The sequence below is a fragment of the Camelina sativa genome, chromosome 15 (genome assembly GCF_000633955.1).
Source record: "Camelina sativa cultivar DH55 chromosome 15, Cs, whole genome shotgun sequence".
Taxonomy (NCBI): domain Eukaryota; kingdom Viridiplantae; phylum Streptophyta; class Magnoliopsida; order Brassicales; family Brassicaceae; genus Camelina; species Camelina sativa.
This window is the reverse complement of record NC_025699.1, coordinates 19,589,536-19,607,627: the sequence shown is the minus strand read 5'-3', so window position 1 is coordinate 19,607,627 and position 18,092 is coordinate 19,589,536. Positions and strand designations below refer to the sequence as shown.

The following is an 18,092-nucleotide window of genomic DNA, read 5'->3' as shown; positions in this document are numbered from 1 at the left end:
TTTTTTTTTTTTTTTTTTTTTTTTTTTTTTTTTTTTTTTTTTTTTTTTTTTTTTTTTTTTTTTTTTTTTTTGACGATCGATTTCATATTGAGCACTTATCGATATCATATATATATATATATATATATATATATAATGTATATTTGTTTTAGTAAATTTCTTGTAATTTAGTTTGTGCAAAATGTGTAGTGCTTTGAAAGCAGAAAATCAAAATTTATGAAAGACTATAAAGAAGAAGAAGAAGAACACAAAATTGCTGACTGAATCACCTTCTTTTAATTTATTGTAACAACTTCTTTGTTTCTTTCTACTTAATGCATGCAGAAAAAAATAACTTTTTCAAAATTGATTTTTCCTTTTTCCATAGTCGGTAGATTTTAGTAGCATTGTAAAGTAACTCCAAAACTTTATTTTTTATTGAATATGCATGGTTTTCATTATTCAAAAAGGCATTGTATACAAAACATAGATGTCCTGAAAAAAAAATTTCCCCTTCCTTTGTTACATACTAGGTGTTTCCCCACGCAACGCGTGGGTTGTGGTGTAGTTGACACTTTCTTGTTTTTTTTTTTGTTTTTTTCGTTTTCTTTTTTGTATTAGTTCGTTTAATTAGGCATATACGGGCTTTCCCGTCAATAGGGCATTCTCAAAAATGCCTCTTTTTCCATATCCCTTTTTAAAAATACCCCTTCATGTTGACCATTTTTAAAACTATCCCTCTTTATATACAAAATGACCAAATTACCTTTTTTGAGTGACAGCAAGAATGTACGGTCATCAAAATCAAAAATATTTTCCTGCCAAAAAAATTTTCCGCCAAATTTTTTTTTTCCCGCCAAAATCGAAAATTTTTCCCGCCAAAAATATTGAAATTTATACCTTTTAAAAACATTGTAAACGCTTTTAAAAAAAATTTTAAAAGCGTTTACAAGGTTTTTAAAAGGTTTTTAAATATATTGTAAACGCTTTTAAAAACCTTGTAAATGCTTTTAAAAAGCTTGTAAATGCTTTTAAAAGGTTTTTAAACACCTTGTAAAAGCTTTTAAAAACTTTTTAAAAGCATTTACAAGGTGTTTAAAAACCTTTTAAAACCTTTTTAAAAATCTTATAAAAACTTTTACAAGGTTTTAAAAACATTGTAAAAGCGTTTACAAGGTGTTTAAAAACCTTTTAAAAATCTTTTTAAAAACCATTTGAAAACCATTTAAAAATTTTTTTAAAACCTTTTAAAACCTTTTAAAAACCTTTTAAAAATCTTGTAAAAGCGTTCACAAGTTGTTTAAAAACCCTTTTAAAACTCTTTAAAAAATCTTGTAAAAGCCTTTACAAGGTGTTTATAAGGCTTTTATAAGGTAGAAACCTTATAAAACCTTTTAAAAACCTTGTAAATTTTTTTGGCAGAAAAAATTTTGGCGGAAAAATTTTTTTGTCGAAATTTTTTATCAAAATTTTTTTGACAAAAAATTTTTTGGCGGGAAAATTTTTTCGAAAAGTTTTTGGCGGGAAAATATATCGAAATTTTTTGGCGGGAAAATTTTGTTTTTCTTTTTATTGAATAAAATAATTTTCATCTAAGGTAAAATGGTCATTAAAAATTAAAAGAGGGCAAAAATAAAAATGGCAAGAAAAGAGGGTATTTTTGGAAAGGGGTATATCAAAAGGGGCATTATTTATACACTATATGTTTATACCATTTCGTTCAGATGTGTATAATTGTAGTGTTCATTTTTTATGAATTATGAAGATGTTGTTTCTTGCTTTTGAGGATCCAATCTTATCATTGACTGATATTGTTTCCAATACATTTATTGTATTATAGATTTTCTAATTAACTGCTTATGTAAACCCTTCATACGTTGATGTTGCAATAATAAGTTATTTTTTTAAAATATCTTCCGTGTAAGTGATTATGTTTGTATGCCCATGTTTTGGTCTAATATCAATAAGATCGTTTCTGTTTTTCTTTAGTTGGCTTTGAAACCAATATTGAGTTAAGCAAATAATGGGTCGAATTATGGTGTTAATAAGTAATATAAATTCTTATGTATATATATTGTATATATGTGACTATAAATTTAGCTAACTAAAAAATTATGTAATATTTAAATACAATCTTGAACATATATATATATATTTTTATATGTGGGAGGAATGTATGAAATTATTGGATAGAAGTTATTTTTGAGTTAAATGACCTTTAATGTCTTTAAAGTGAGTTAAATATTAATAAATTTTTATATGTGTCTTGACTTTTTTAAAAAGGAATACCAAGTGTTTCCTTCCAAATTTGAAGTGATATAGTATTTTAGTTTTCTTATATGATTTTATGAACTTCAATGTAAAAGTTTTTCAAAGTAATAAGTACACTCACTGATTGAATTATAAAATTTGGAGAAATGTTTATTTCGTTTAATCATCTGCTCTTTTAAATAAATAATTATGTTGTTATTCCTACAAATAGGACAACATATATTATAGTTTAACCATGGAGTTAAGCAATGGAAATGGAACTTGTGATTGCAAGACAAAATGCTTATATGTTACACATTGATCGTTTAAAAATGAATAGGAACATCTAATTCTCAAATAAAGTTGATTGTTTTGTTAAAACCAACATATGTGAATTTAAATTTAACTATGCAAATTTAAAAAATAAATATGAATAGATTAGAAAGGCAAGAAATATAAAAGAAATATTTTTTTATATAAATAAAATAAAAATTGAAAACAATGTTAAATATATATAATACTTTCTACATTAAAATATAGAATCAAACTCTTACAAGTTACAACACATATGAGATATAACAACATTTGATATTGGTAGGAGAGGAGGAGAGAATGTTTACTATAAGATGGTAATCCAAATTAGATAATGGAGATGAATCTTTAATAAATAGAACAATGTAATATCTATATATATATAATACTTTCTAAATTAAAATATAGAATCAAACTCTTACAACACATATGAGATATAACAACATTTGATATTGGTGGGAGAGGAAGAGAGAATGATTACTTATAAGATAATAATCCAAATTAGATAAAGGAGATAAATCTTTTAAAATAAAAACAATGTAAAATATATATCATGTAGTCTCTAAAATTAAAATTTAGCATTAACAATTTACAATGATATTTCATTTTTTTTTTAAAACCCATACAACAAAAATAAGAAATCAAAAATAACAAAAAAAAAAGAAAAATGATTTGAGGTATTGTAGAAGAGAATGAGAGAATGTGAAAATGAGATAGTAAAAGAATGTCAATATGAGAGAATGATAGATTGAGAGAATGCTTATTTATATGATAAGAAATGATGGAAGTTACATTTAGAACTATGGAGTTACAATAGTAATTTATTGTGTTTGAATAAAATTGAGTGGTAGAATATGATTAATGCATAATTTATTTTATTTTCAGTTATAATTTTATTTTAATGTGTGAGTTAAATGTATTGTGTTTATTGGATCTTAAATATTGTTTAAAGCAATTAGAAAGCAAATAAAAAAATAAAAAAAAATTAGAAAACATTAAATGAAAATCAACCAATAAGGAGAGACCAAAACCTTACTTTTATATATATGATATATTGCTTTAAACTTTGAAATGAGAAATATATTATAAACAATAATTTTACATGAGAAATATATTAATTTAGCCAACCAAAATATGAATATAAGTTTAGCCAACCAAAATAAATAAAAAATATTAAAATTTAACCAAAAATAATTTCTCTTGAAAGATAATAAGTTAGTAGGAGGAATGAATTAATGTACAATTATTGGATAGGAGTTACATTTGAGTTAAATGGAGTTACATGTCTTTAATTATAAATAAATATTTTAATTTTTTATAACCTAAAATAAAAGGAATACCAAGTGGCTGAATCAAAATTCACATGATTTGGTTGTTTGTTGATATAAACTCAACACTTACACATAATATTTCAAAATAAAAAATATTACTTTTTAAGTGACAAACTAAATTAGTTTTCTTATAAAATTATATGAATTCTTCAATCTCAATAATTTTTAAAATCCCAAGGATAACTTATATTTTTTTGGTTTTTACTCATCAATTTAATTTATAGTGCTAGATTTCATACTAATGGTTTCATCTTTAGAGAATTTAGTGAAATGATATTTTTAAAATTATATTTTATTTTTATATTTAAGTTCCAGTTGAATATGTTTTGTTTTTTGGATCATTTTTTATTTTGATTAAAGACACAAAAAACCAATTGTTTAATTATGTTCTTTTTGTTTTCAAAAACCTCAAATCATAAAAAAAAAATATATATTATATTGATCTCTGCAGATTTAACAATTGGATCACAAAACAAAATAGTCTTTATAAATGGATAAATGGATAATTATATTGATCTTTAAATATTATATTGATCTTTATAAATTATTTAAAATGATACATGAATATGTGAGATAACCAGAGACATAATAGATAATTACATATGGATCATTTCAACTTTATGATCTTATTGTGTGGTGAATATTGTAAGGAAGTATGAAAATAATGACTTATAAGATGTTAATATAAAATAGAAAATGGAGATAAACATTTTAAAAGATTAAAATAAATATATAAGATATACATATCATACAAACTCTAAAACTAAGCTTTTACAATGATATTTGATTTGATTTTTTATAACCCATACAACAACAATAACAAAAAAAATACAAAACAAAACAAAACAAAACAAAAAAGAGATTTGAGAGTAGTGGAAGAAGATGAGAGAATGAAAGAGTGATAGACTAAGAGAATAAGATAATGAGTATTTATAGGAAGAGAAATGATGAAAAATTACATTTAGAAAAATGAGAGTTACAATTCTAATTTATTGTTTTGTTTTAATACAATTGATTAATACAACTTAGTGGAGAAATAAAGTTAATGCATAATTTATAGGGAGAAGCTATAAAGATTTCAGTTTTATATTATGTGAGTTAAATGTGAAAATTAATTGTTTTTAATTTGTGTATTAATATAATTTTTTTTTGTTAGAATTGCATTGCCAAGTGGACCAATAAGGAGAGACTGAAACTCTATTTTATATATATGATTATTAAAAGAACAATTATCCGAATGTTCTTTAGTTTTTGTCAGAATCCACGTGTTCAATACTTTAACCCCTTTTTTTATTTTGTCTTTCTTTTGTGTGTGTAAGATTTTAATAAAAGAAAAGTATGGTTCGTAACTGTTATATCTTTTGTATTTTGTGAATAGTTTGTTATACTGATCCAAATTTATATAGAGACCGCGTGTAATGTGGCATTTGGAGATGGAAGCTAGTTATGGGGAAAAGTATCGGAGAGCTTGTGGATGTAACGGGTTACCATTAACATTTATGCGATTTGTAACGTCAATAGAGAGTTTAGATATATATATATATATGAAGATATTATTAAAAAAAAAAAAAAACACATTATTTAAAATATATTGACAGATGGTACATAAAACGATAATTGTTTTCTAATTCCACCAATTCAATCTATATCATCCACAAACGATTCCTAATTCCAATGTCCCATCATCCGTTCGAACAAATGTGATATTTTTAACGTTTTTAAATAGTTAGAATAATAAGACTATAGGAAAAGACTAAATAATTCTACTTAAAAAAAAAAAAAAAAAAAATCAATTAATCCTAGTATTCTAGAACATTTTGACGATTACATACCAAGGTTTGCCAATCCGATATGAAATCACTAGTTCTAGTTAGTTTGTCTATATGCTAACCATTTAAATATATATATATATATATATATATATATATACTTATATATTGTCTGTCATTTGGAATATAAAGCATGTTATAAAATTAATAGGCTTTACTCCTCTCCACTTGAACGAAGAACAAGAAACATGCAACCACAAGCAAACAACATGCCCAGTGAAGTCGAGAATCTGATATGATCATGGGAAGTGGGAAGCAGCAACAACAATATACGAAGATGCATTGCACAATCCAATTGAATCAAACGCAAAGTGGAATCTTTTAGCATTCAGAAATGAATTTATTGGGTATGGATATAGAGAGCATTCAAATATTTATCTATGATGTTTTTAGACCCAATAGATTATTTTAGAATACGCTATGCCATATAATCTCGATTCAAAAACTAGATTCGGTTAGAAAAATGCATATATCTCTCTACCTAACTTGCATTAAAGATCCAACGATTATACATTTCTTTACATTTATTGCATGAACGTCCATCAAACTAGTGATTACTGAATCGTATAACTGACATGAAACTACCCACAAGTGGTTGTGCTTTCAGCATCTCTGTAAAACAAAATCTTATGGATATTCTTATGTTTCGGTTGTGAACACCATAGTGCTTGTGCTTTCACATGTTTGCCTTGTGATATTGTCAACATCTCATCCTTGCTATCGCAATGTTTGTTCCTTCAAGCATGCCCATCACGAAGAGTAGTACCTGAACCGAACGTAACCAAAAAAAAAAAAAAAGAGTTACACTAACAATATTATTAGATCGAGTGACTAGTTGAAAGAAACCACATAAGACCTAACTGATTGGTTATAGATAATCTGAATGGGTTATAATGGCCTCTACTCTGTCCAGTGATGCCTCTAAACGCCCGGAGCTCATGTTGAATAACGGTTCCTCAGTACCAAGGGCCCTGTTTCATTCATCAGCTAAGCACTGTGATTTTAAATAGAAGGGCAAAAGTGTTTTGTATTGAAAATACTGGATACATGAAGATTTGTGACTTGCCCAGTAACCTCTGGGAGTACAAAATCAGCTCTCCATCCAAACCGGAAATCGATACCAGGACTAAGACCAAGCATAGTTTTGTTTCGAATCCGAGACACACCATCCCCACCCAAACATGTGGTAAGCTTCCATTTCCAACCAATTGCATTCATTTGAAAATTATGTCCAACACCAACCTGCATATGATAAGACTACAACATATGTATAAACAGCATCCACGTAGAGACACAAGAGACGGCATACAACAACAAAAGTACCTGGAGGTTTAGGAATCTGGTTAGAGGAATCTTCTTTGATAAAACGCGAACTTCTTGGTGTAGTGGCTCATATATAAACTTCCACTTCCTTTCTGGACATAGAGGCTTCAAAACAAGCTTTGCGTGGTAATCATTCGTAGGTTCGTTGTATAACTGCATCAAGTCCAAGAAAAAAGATAATGATGACATATCCCATGGCTCAAACAGCACAGAATATATGACCATAGATGAACTATATCCTAGCTCCATACTCTCCATTATCGATAAGTTTTTCCAAATTTGCAACTTCAAAACAAGCTTTGAGTGTAAATCATTTGTGGGTTCGTTTGTATAACTTAGGATGAGTACAAGATAAAACAATTATGACACATCTAATGGCTGAGGGCTCAAACAACACAGAACATATGTGAGAGTGCATCAGTAGATGAACTATCCCTCGTAAACCCAATACTCAGCTCCAATACTCAAATGGACCCATATATATATATATATATATTCAAACTTTACAACTACAAAACAAGCTTTGCGGTTGTTATCATATATTCATATGTTGTATAAAAAAAAAAGAGTCAATGATGACACATTTCATGGATCAAACAGCACAAGAACATATGCGACAATGCATAAATAGATGAACCACCTCCAATCTATAAACCGAGTACTTAGCTCCACACTCAAATACATAAAGTTCATACCTTTAAATTCATTAGTGGGTTCGTTATATAACAGCACAGACGAAAAAGACATCTCTTGGCTCAATCAACAGCACAGAACAAGTCTCTTAGAATGCATATATGTAAATGTATCAATAGATGTAACTATATATATCCCTAACAAACTGAAAACTAAGCTAACACTCAAATCCATTATCCTTAAAAGTTTTAAGCTTTACAACTTCACACCCAATTTTATTGGTCAGTAGGACCAAAATTTCAAAGATATATTGAACACCTAGACGAGGAATGAAGAGAGAGAGAGAGAGAGAGAGAGAGAGAGAGAGAGAGAGAGAGAGAGAGAGAGAGAGAGAGAGAGAGAGAGAGAGAGAGAGAGAGAGAGAGAGAGAGAGAGAGAGAGAGAGAGAGAGAGAGAGAGAGAGAGAGAGAGAGAGAGAGAGAGAGAGAGAGAGAGAGAGAGAGAGAGAGAGAGAGAGAGAGAGAGAGAGAGAGAGAGAGAGAGAGAGAGAGAGAGAGAGAGAGAGAGAGAGAGAGAGAGAGAGAGAGAGAGAGAGAGAGAGAGAGAGAGAGAGAGAGCGAGAGAGGACCTCTAGATTGACACCAACGCGAAGGCCTTGAAGCTCTTTGCGGAACTTGACGAATAGCTCCGACGGCATTAAGTTAATTTTGTAAAGGTCCTCCCATGACGGAGGCTCCTCCGGTCTCGAACTCGGCGGCTCCATACAAAATCCACCGCTCTCCCACTTATCCCCCAACAAAAGGATTTCTGGGGTTTTTGTTTCTGAAACACACCGGTTCGGGTCTGATACCGCCTACCGGTACTATTTACCGGTCTAATAGGACCGGAGATTTAAAGAAGCCACTAAACCATATCACCTCAGTGTAGTAGATAAAATAACACCACAATTGTATGATGATGACACACATTGTTTGTTAACAACAAGTCTAATCATTTGATCCAAGATCTCATTTTTATCAATTTAACAATTTATACAAGTAAGATAGCTGTTTTGCTGCTACAAATCACTTTACAAAACAAAGCTCTATCTCGAAAGAGAAATGAACAAAGAAAAAGCCTATACAAACAAACTTGTTTCATTACAGAGAGAGATTCCAACATTTTTTTAGTTACACCATCAAACTCCTGAGATATGTTAAGACCTAGCTTTTGATTTCCATTTCACAATTAAGGTTGCTCAGATGTAGTCTCATGCATCTGCTTTCTCCGCTCGCCTGCTACTTCCTTCTGTAGTTCTGAGTTCGACATCCGCTCCACTTCCAAAGCTCTCTCAAGCTGTGTGACATTATAAACAAACAAAAAAAAAAAAAACAAATTCAGTTCTCAAATTTGTCCACTACAAAATACCAAAAAGGGTGTTTCTTGATATTACATTTGCTGCCCTCATGCTCCATTCACTCAGAATTGCCCTCAGCCTTTCGTTTTCTTCAATATACTGCAACCAAACACAAACTTAGAATCTTACATATAAGTCTTTAAAGATTTTTCTTACAATACCGGTTGTCTGCTAAAACCTGATTGTTGGTACTGCTGACACGCTGCACCTCTGCATCTCTCTCCGCTATCAAAGAACGAGCAAGCCTTAGCTCAGACTGAAGCTGATTCATCTGCCAAAAAAAAAAAAAAAAAAAAAAAACATTCACATTGTTAAAATTTTCAAATTTGTTATAGAGTTTTTTTGTTTCATCATATAGAGAAAGAGAGATGTAGCTTCAAAATTAAGTAATACCTCAGCTGAAAGTGTCCTCAGCTCTTGATCTCGAGCAGCTAGAAGATGTGCGAGATCAACCTATCGAGCATTATTACACATTTTAACTGTACCAATGAGGATTTAAACTATTTCATAATAATATAAAGGAAGCAAAAGCCAATCCTCACCTGAGGTGTGCTTCCATCATCAGATTGTTCATATTTGCTTAGTTTCTCTTGCAAACACAGAATCTTCGAAAAACACCAATAACGAAAATAATAAATATACAATAGCAACGTCGATGAAAAATGTATTAAAACAAATGTTTGTATCTGTAGCAACACGTACCTCCTCGCTTAGAAAATGGAGGTTTTCACGCTGATATTGTAACAAAGCCATTTGTTGATCAGAAAGCCGGCCTTCATAATACCTTTCATACCAAAACAAAGAAACACGAAACAAATTTGTGCATTATTGACTAACGCAAAGCATAAAATTTCTAAAAATCAGATTCAGATACATCAAGAACATTCATCAATACCTCAAACCTTCCATCGAACTTGACGGCTGAAGAGGAGAATATAATGACTTCAAGACATCTGGCCGTGAATTAACGGAATTGTATTGGTGGACATAACCTGCAATCGACAACATTTATCAATTTCAAAAAGTACTTTCTTAAAACTACTTCTGGTCTCAAAGTGATGATAATATCAATTCAGTTCCACATTAACATATTACATTTTTTATTTAGAAACCAACTGTAAGCAAATATGTACTGATTTAACAGCTTGGTAACATTTTTGGTTTATAGAAAAGTATCGACGATATAGGAGAACAAGCCACTGACCGATGTATAAACCCATGAAGAAGCCAGCGCACACTGCTTCAACCAACATAATGATGCTGCAGATCATACATACATTAAAACATCATGGTTGAAAATAGTTTTCCTCTACCCTATCAAGAAGTGCTCTTATTTCATAATTGGTATTAGTCATAACTAGAATCTTTTAATAGTTAAAATAATTTGGGAATCGTGGTACAATTTTCTTAATAGTTTATAAGCATAGATAGCAATTTTTCAAATTAATTAACATCACCTAATGCAGTAAAAGGTAGGTTTCACTAAGATACTCAACGTGGGAACAATGAGCTACCAACCGTTGCAACGAAGAAATAGAAAGAATGCGGATATGGGGCTTCCATACTATCACAAGAAGCATCGCAGCAGTCCCTGGCATAATATCAAAGGTACTAAATTAATCACGAGGCAATAACAAGTGGCCTCAAAATAACTCGGAATCAAAGTAATACATCAGCCAATGAACAAGTTTGGTTAAAATCAGCGTTTCCATGTTAATCTTGCTGAACTAACATGTTAAAATGCTACTCAAAGTTTCCTTTCCTATATATAGTGACAAAAGACCTTTCTTAATTTTGTATTTGCTAGATCTTTGATCCCAAGTGAAAAAAAAGGAATATGTGAAGCCAAGTCTGCTGCATATGTTCGTTCATTCTCATGAATTTAACATAACTCGTAGACATCTTAGATAGTAGAGTTATTAGATTTTTTTTAAAAAAGGAAAAGGAAAAAACAGTAGCATACCATATGCAGCGATTGCAAACGGTAGACGTACAACATGCTTTAACTTTTGACTGAAACTGTAATAACCCTGCAGTGCAAACAAGTCTCATAAAATTGTGTCTTCTTACCTAAATCTACTCTTTCAAACCAAAAACATAGTAAAGTATATGTATCACTCAAAACTATCTGTGGTTTTCGTACCTGGAGACGTATTTTCTGGACTTGATAAACAAAGTATTGTTGAAAGATACCTGGGATAAGGCCACATAGAAATTAACTTAGGAATGAATGCCAACAAAATATGGATCCGTAATAAAAATGGCAAATATAGGGTTGCAGAAAAAGACGAACAGAGGCCAATGAGAGAGACGGGTGGGTGATACAGATGGATGTTTTACTACGTGTTAAGTTTATATGCTTATTGACACATATAATCAATGTTAAGTATGAAAGAGCACAATCATTCCCGTGCTCTGGATCAACAACAACAACAACACGAGAAAATAGATAGCAAATAGAGGTTTACAAGCTAATAAGAGTAGAGGAAAAGAGCAAGACCTATGTTCTTGTATAGATAATTAAATACCATAGAGTTAATAGGATTGTAACAGAGTTTCCAGCTCATTTAACGAACAACCTAGAGTGTCGAATGGGCGGAGTTAAATAGGCCTAAAGAAGGTGAAATCTATCAGATTACTGGGTTGGTTGGGGAGAGGTCTCTTCAACAAATATCCAGGATACTTTTTTTTTTTTTCCTTGTAAGGGTTTGGTCATCTGTTTATCATTGTAATAAAAAAATTCACGAACAAAATAAGAAAGGAAGGAACTTGTTACGGTTCATCAGGATACAGAACCAGAAACTATCTATCACAAACATACATGCATAACCATCAAACACTAGTAAAACCAAAAATCAAAGAGAAAATATGTTCAAAACCTGTGACAACCAAAAGCGCAACATCGCAGCAGCAAAGCAAAGAAGGGGTCAAGTGCTGAACTTGGTGAAATATCCAAGGAGCTCCTACAGCTAAAATAGCATAACCTGCCTAATGTAAAAAAGCAAAAAAAAAAAAAAAGAAAGAAAAAAAAAACTATCAAAGGCAACATTAAAAAAATGCGTTCAGCCTATGAACTTAAAAGCCAAAAAAGATCCGAGTAAACAAACTTGCCAATAGAACTATATAGAGATAACTTCCAACAAGGCTTCTAGATTTCCTGTGACCAAACAATGGTGCTTCATGCAATATATCAAGAAACCTACCAAAGAAAAAATCATAATATTACGAATTATAGATCCATTCACAAAATTTAAAAGCACACACATATTGGCAAAAGTGTAAACTTTTTTTTTTTTTTTGTATCTTTATATGGATTTGCATGAACAATGAAAGCTAATTACAAACCCAAAGCGAAATAAAGATTTTAAATTTAAATTTAAAGAAGAGGGAGGAATAAGCGTTTACATAGCGTTCTCTTCGTTGGTCATCGGATTGGACGAAGCCCGTCTCTCCGTTGACATATTCGAACACCGGATTTTGTAAAGATTCTTAAATTTCTCCGATCAAACTAATTGACTCGATCTAAGATGATTATGATAAACACTTAAAACAATTTGGAATTATGATCGGAGATGTCGAATGGAGACAAGTTTGACCGGCCGGAAACATATTCTTTTTTTTTAATTTGCTTCTCTGTCTGATTAAACAGAAAAAAAAAAAAAAAAAAAAGAACAATTAAGACGAAAGACCAGAGTTTAGTTTTTCGGTTTGGTTCGGTTTGTCGGATCTCGGATTTTTCCAATTTTAGATAAAGATTTCATTCGGACCAAATTTCGGTTTGGGATAATGGTTTTAGTATAAATCCGATTTGAGATTTTTAATTAATTTTACAGTTTTTAGTACCTTAAAGGGCATGTTTTCTATATAAAAAAGTTGTTTTCGGCGATATATACCATTTTGGGTTGTTATAAAATTCGGTTAAATTAATATCGATTCGGCTTGACTCGGTTTTAGAAGCCTCTACCTGTCTTAGAGGGGTCCTAAGGTTCCTCTGTACTGTTTCAGTTTCACACATTGATCTGGGAAAAAAAAACACAGATGAGGTGGTTGACCAAAACAAGCCCTAGCTCTTGCTCCTCCTCCACCTCCTTCCAAATCAAACTCGCCGCCACGCCGTTATGATTCGAACAACGTTCGCAACCGCCATTGCTCATTTCCACACGCATTCTCATGGAGGAGCTCAAGCTCGTCCTCTACAGAGCAATAAACGGGAAGTGATGCATTGCCCTGAAGCTTGGTTAGTCAAAATCGTCTCTACTCTGTTCGTCTACCGAGTTCCAGATTCAGATCTCTGTTTCTGTTACTTGAGTAAGAATCTGAATCCATTTATCGCCTTTGAGGTTGTGAAGAAACTGGATAATAACAATCCTCACTTAGGGTTTCGGTTTTGGGAGTTTAGCAGATTCAAATTGAACATTCGCCACTCGTTTTGGACTTATAATTTGCTGACTAGGTCGCTTTGTAAAGCCGGTATGCACGATTTAGCTGGTCAGATGTTTGAGTGTATGAAGAGCGATGGGGTTTCTCCCAACAGTCGGTTACTAGGGTTCTTGGTGTCTTCTTTTGCTGACAAGGGTAAGCTTCATTTCGCTACTGCGTTGCTTCTTCAGTCTTATGAGGTTGAAGGATCTTGTATGGTTGTGAACAGTTTGTTGAATACGTTAGTGAAGTTGGACCGTGTGGAAGATGCGATGAAGCTTTTCGATAAACATTTGAGATTTCAGTCTTGCAATGATACTAAGACCTTTAACATTTTGATTCGAGGTTTGTGTTGCCTAGGGAGAGCAGATAAAGCGTTAGAGCTGTTTGGTGAGATGAGGAGCAGTTTTGGTTGTTCTCCTGATATTGTTACTTACAATACTCTTATTAAGGGATTTTGCAAGAGTAATGAGCTTNTCGTCCTCTACAGAGCAATAAACGGGAAGTGATGCATTGCCCTGAAGCTTGGTTAGTCAAAATCGTCTCTACTCTGTTCGTCTACCGAGTTCCAGATTCAGATCTCTGTTTCTGTTACTTGAGTAAGAATCTGAATCCATTTATCGCCTTTGAGGTTGTGAAGAAACTGGATAATAACAATCCTCACTTAGGGTTTCGGTTTTGGGAGTTTAGCAGATTCAAATTGAACATTCGCCACTCGTTTTGGACTTATAATTTGCTGACTAGGTCGCTTTGTAAAGCCGGTATGCACGATTTAGCTGGTCAGATGTTTGAGTGTATGAAGAGCGATGGGGTTTCTCCCAACAGTCGGTTACTAGGGTTCTTGGTGTCTTCTTTTGCTGACAAGGGTAAGCTTCATTTCGCTACTGCGTTGCTTCTTCAGTCTTATGAGGTTGAAGGATCTTGTATGGTTGTGAACAGTTTGTTGAATACGTTAGTGAAGTTGGACCGTGTGGAAGATGCGATGAAGCTTTTCGATAAACATTTGAGATTTCAGTCTTGCAATGATACTAAGACCTTTAACATTTTGATTCGAGGTTTGTGTTGCCTAGGGAGAGCAGATAAAGCGTTAGAGCTGTTTGGTGAGATGAGGAGCAGTTTTGGTTGTTCTCCTGATATTGTTACTTACAATACTCTTATTAAGGGATTTTGCAAGAGTAATGAGCTTGCCAGAGCAAATGAGATGTTGAACGATGTTAAGTCGAGCAGTGGTTGCTCTCCGGATGTTGTTACGTATACATCGATGATCTCAGGGTATTGTAAAGCGGGAAAGATGCAAGAAGCATCTCGTTTGTTAGATGACATGCTTCGTTTTGGAATATGCCCAACTACTATAACTTTTAATGTTCTCGTGGATGGTTATGCGAAAGCTGGTGAGATGCCTTGTGCTGAAGACATCCGTGGGAAAATGGTTTCTTTTGGCTGTTTCCCAGACGTTGTGACCTTCACTTCCTTGATTGACGGATACTGTAGAGTAGGACAAGTGAACCAAGGGTTTAGACTTTGGGAAGAGATGAATGCCAAAGGAATGTTTCCTAATGAATATACCTATTCTATTCTTATCAACGCTCTCTGTAAAGAGAATAGCCTGCGCAAGGCTCGTGAACTTTTGGGGCAGTTAGCTAGTAAGGATGTTATCACAAAATCATTTATGTACAACCCTGTCATTGATGGGTTTTGTAAAGCTGGGAAGGTCAATGAGGCAAATGTTATTGTGGAAGAGATGGAGAAGAAGAAATGCAAACCAGATAAGATCACATTTACGATTCTTATAATTGGGCATTGCATGAAAGGAAGGATGTTTGAAGCAGTCAGCATTTTCCACAAAATGGTCGCAATAGGTTGTTCACCGGATAAGATTACTGTGAATTCTTTGTTATCTTGTCTTCTTAAGGCTGGAATGGCTAAGGAGGCCTATCTCCTAAACCAGATAGTACGTAAAGGCCAAATTAATAATGTGGCACCTCTGGAGACAAAAACAGGAAATGCGACTTTTGCTGCCTGCTAGGCTTTCTATACATTTATCTCCGTTCATTTGCCTTTCTACCACCATACATTCTCTACACATGTTAGGCGTAGCTAGAACAAGAGCAGACAAACAGACAAAAACTCACAGTAAGCATCTTTTCATATTCCTTATGCTTCACTAGATCCTAACTCTATTTTGAAGAATTGCATAAATATTACTTTGTAAAATATGTTTATATATCGCTCTTAGTTACCGAGTTGGCATTCTGCAGGCTTCTAATGCTTGTTGTGTCAATTTTTATTTAATCTCTTGTTCTAATGCCAGAGATGACAATTCAGTGTAAACTGCTGAAAATGTAACCAAAATAGCGCATCTGCAAGAACAGGGGTATTCAGTTTCTTAGAAGTTAGAAAAATATGCAGAAATAGATTTACGATCCCTCTATATTGCTACTCCTAGGAGAGTTTTCCTCAGTTACTTTTTCCCAATTGTGACACCTAGATTTGACCGGGTAAAGGATGATTGAGCTTGTGAAAGATTAAAGATATATTTGAGAAGTTTAAAGTCCACATGTTTGAGACAGAAGATAATTGCTTCATCTGTAGCATGTTTTTTTTTTACAAGAAACTGTTGCCATGTTGAATCCTCTTCTTTAAGATTTGCAGGGTAAGAACTATGAGGCTGCTCAGCAATGTTTTCGGCAATACCAGAAAATAGCCAAAAAGGCTGCACAGTTTCAAGTCAAAACCAGGTGAAGAAAAACTGCCTGAACGAATGACCTCGCGAAGAAGTTCCAATGCACAAAGCTACAAACTCAATTCTTAGTTAGCTAACTTCCAGTACCCTAGAGGATAAGATGACTTAGTCGGTTATCCGAGTTTTTTTGTGGAGGGAACCAGATTGGTTTCATGACTCTTGTAAATCAGTTTGAGACTGGAGGAGAGAAATATATATATATATATATATATATTTTGCTGTTACGCTCAAACTCAAACAGAGCTTCTTCAATTGTTTCCAAGTTCAAGAATTGTCTAAATAAGGGTAAACTGGAGCAGAACACTAATTAGAAATTACACTTTAAATAGTTTTCTTGGAAATTTACAATCATAAGAGGAATAATAACATATGGTTGCTAAATAACAAACCTAGAACCATAATTTATTCTCTTAAAGAAAGATAAGGAAGCCGATTGGGGATCATATGCCATACATACAACTCATTGAAGACAAACAAGCAAGCTCACTAAATGGAATTTGTAAGTTCAGTCAACGAGCAAGACCATAATTCTTGCTTTGAAAACCGGGCTGTCCAGTGCAACACCCATTGCATATTCAAGCCATTGTCCACATAGCTAGTCACCTGTTATTCCCGAGGCCAAGAAGGCTGCTGCATTCCCGACTTCAAAAGAAGATAGTTAAAATTGTAAAATAAAAAATGAGAGCTCAGGAGTGTGGCTTTAGACATCTGGGAAATCAGAAGAATGCGAAGGACCCAACCAACGCGGATGCCAAATTCATCACAGCTCAAATGCACCAGCCGGGAATCGAACCCGGGTTGTACCGTGGCAGGATACTATTCTACCACTAGACCACTGGTGCTTCGATGGGAGTAACTCTCTTCTAGCTATCAAGGGTTTACATCAGATTGGCCGCTGATTCATTAATTTAACAAAGAAAAAGAAGAAGAAAAAAAAAAACAGTCCTTTTGTTTGGTAAGCATTCTCTCATAACATAAACAAACACCTCTTCTTCAGTATCTTTGTTCCATGATTGTAGTAGGTGGGTTTTTTTTCTAAGTAATTCTGAAGGTTCAACCTTTATGCTTGTTTTGGATTTCGAATAGTGTTTTCGATGACTAATGACCAGTATGATGAACAGGTTTAAATCCTTGCTGATATTGGCTTTATTGTAGTACAGTATTAACAATGCCTTTTTATCCTCTCTGTGTTGAATTGTTCACACGCTTTTCAACAATTTAGATACAAATAAATTCCAGCAGTCTTAGATCAATAACTATGAGAGAGATTTGTACATTGGAAAAGTGGATATCATCATTAGCTCTTTGAGATGCAATAGCTACTGCTTAGAAACAGAGAGAGAGAGAGAGAGAGAGAGTTCTGGTTTTTGATTCAATCTTTGAGATGCATTCATTAGCAACTCCATAAATTAAGGCACCGTCACTATTAAGCCTTGACGTCGAACTGGGTCCACGATGTCCTCCTGTGGGCTCTCCTCTGGACAGGAACTTGCGGCACGCTTTGTTTCTTTAGCTCTATAATCCAACCAGATCCTCGTTCCCGGCTGCTAGGCTCTTTTTATCAAGTTCCCCTGTTCTCCGCGACGTGATGGGGATGACAACTTGACAAACTTTACCGTGAAAGTGCCTTCATTGAAAGAATTAAAAGTTACGGTAGAAGATGGGCAGATCAGATTGGGCCGTTGGTGATAGATATGCCCTGCATTAAGCATATATTTGACGATTTGGGGATACTATAGTAGTTTGATAGAGAATAATAATATGCTTTGCCTTGATCAGCTATATTCTTAACCCTGATGGAAAGCTTCTCAGGTGTCTCCTTTGTTCCTCAAAGACCTCATGAAACTAATCTTCTTTGTTTTTTTTTTTTTTTTTTT

General features: G+C 33.0%; 3 protein-coding genes across 7 annotated transcripts; 1 reads left to right on the top strand and 2 right to left on the bottom strand.

Moving 5' to 3' along the window:
• Positions 6,152 to 8,473, bottom strand: LOC104747213. Of its 2 annotated transcripts, none has more exons than XR_002035395.1 (5): positions 8,286 to 8,473; positions 7,025 to 7,177; positions 6,749 to 6,943; positions 6,563 to 6,672; positions 6,152 to 6,467 (listed from the first exon to the last, which is right to left on the bottom strand). XR_002035395.1 is itself a non-coding variant. In XM_010468810.2 (5 exons), exons 1-4 carry the CDS (start codon positions 8,418 to 8,420, stop codon positions 6,570 to 6,572), a joined length of 567 nt encoding a protein of 188 aa, XP_010467112.1. In that variant the 5' UTR covers positions 8,421 to 8,469; the 3' UTR covers positions 6,152 to 6,467; positions 6,563 to 6,569. The 2 variants fall into 2 exon arrangements, 1 of the variants encoding a protein (XP_010467112.1); XM_010468810.2 differs by having other exon boundaries at positions 6,768 to 6,943; positions 8,286 to 8,469.
• LOC104747212 lies at positions 8,648 to 12,682 on the bottom strand. Of its 2 annotated transcripts, none has more exons than XM_019236566.1 (14): positions 12,459 to 12,682; positions 12,161 to 12,252; positions 11,933 to 12,037; positions 11,197 to 11,246; positions 11,017 to 11,083; positions 10,572 to 10,644; positions 10,258 to 10,313; positions 9,949 to 10,045; positions 9,756 to 9,837; positions 9,596 to 9,658; positions 9,447 to 9,506; positions 9,232 to 9,324; positions 9,090 to 9,152; positions 8,648 to 8,992 (listed from the first exon to the last, which is right to left on the bottom strand). In XM_019236566.1, exons 1-14 carry the CDS (start codon positions 12,512 to 12,514, stop codon positions 8,885 to 8,887), a joined length of 1,065 nt encoding a protein of 354 aa, XP_019092111.1. In that variant the 5' UTR covers positions 12,515 to 12,682; the 3' UTR covers positions 8,648 to 8,884. The 2 variants fall into 2 exon arrangements, with proteins under 2 accessions (XP_019092111.1, XP_010467111.1); XM_010468809.1 differs by having other exon boundaries at positions 11,933 to 12,041; positions 12,165 to 12,252.
• LOC104747211 (pentatricopeptide repeat-containing protein At2g06000-like) lies at positions 12,980 to 16,469 on the top strand. Of its 3 annotated transcripts, XM_010468808.2 has the most exons (3): positions 12,980 to 13,393; positions 14,104 to 15,605; positions 16,117 to 16,469. In XM_010468808.2, the coding sequence occupies exons 1-2, from the start codon at positions 13,172 to 13,174 to the stop codon at positions 15,496 to 15,498; spliced, it is 1,617 nt and encodes a 538-aa protein (XP_010467110.1). In that variant the 5' UTR covers positions 12,980 to 13,171; the 3' UTR covers positions 15,499 to 15,605; positions 16,117 to 16,469. The 3 variants fall into 3 exon arrangements, with proteins under 3 accessions (XP_010467110.1, XP_019092025.1, XP_019092024.1); XM_019236480.1 differs by lacking the exon at positions 12,980 to 13,393 and having other exon boundaries at positions 13,958 to 15,605; positions 16,125 to 16,469; XM_019236479.1 differs by lacking the exon at positions 12,980 to 13,393 and having other exon boundaries at positions 13,958 to 15,605.

Bases quoted from the DNA above. Each gene is read 5' to 3' on its own strand.
- LOC104747213 (XM_010468810.2), bottom strand. From the start codon at position 8,420: ATGGAGCCGCCGAGTTCGAGACCGGAGGAGCCTCCGTCATGGGAGGAC. The intron at 6,944-7,024 runs GTACTTTTGTTG...TATCATATGCAG, and splicing joins CCAGATTCCTAAACCTCCAG to GTTGGTGTTGGACATAATTT. The intron at 6,673-6,767 runs GCAAGTCACAAA...TGAATGAAACAG, and splicing joins GTACTCCCAGAGGTTACTGG to GGCCCTTGGTACTGAGGAAC.
- LOC104747212 (XM_019236566.1), bottom strand. From the start codon at position 12,514: ATGTCAACGGAGAGACGGGCTTCGTCCAATCCGATGACCAACGAAGAG. The intron at 12,038-12,160 runs GTTTGTTTACTC...TACATTAGGCAG, and splicing joins CTATATAGTTCTATTGGCAA to GTTATGCTATTTTAGCTGTA. The intron at 9,507-9,595 runs GTGAGGATTGGC...AATGCTCGATAG, and splicing joins ATGATGGAAGCACACCTCAG to GTTGATCTCGCACATCTTCT.
- LOC104747211 (XM_010468808.2), top strand. From the start codon at position 13,172: ATGATTCGAACAACGTTCGCAACCGCCATTGCTCATTTCCACACGCAT. The intron at 13,394-14,103 runs GTTGTGAAGAAA...ATCGCCTTTGAG, and splicing joins ATCCATTTATCGCCTTTGAG to GTTGTGAAGAAACTGGATAA.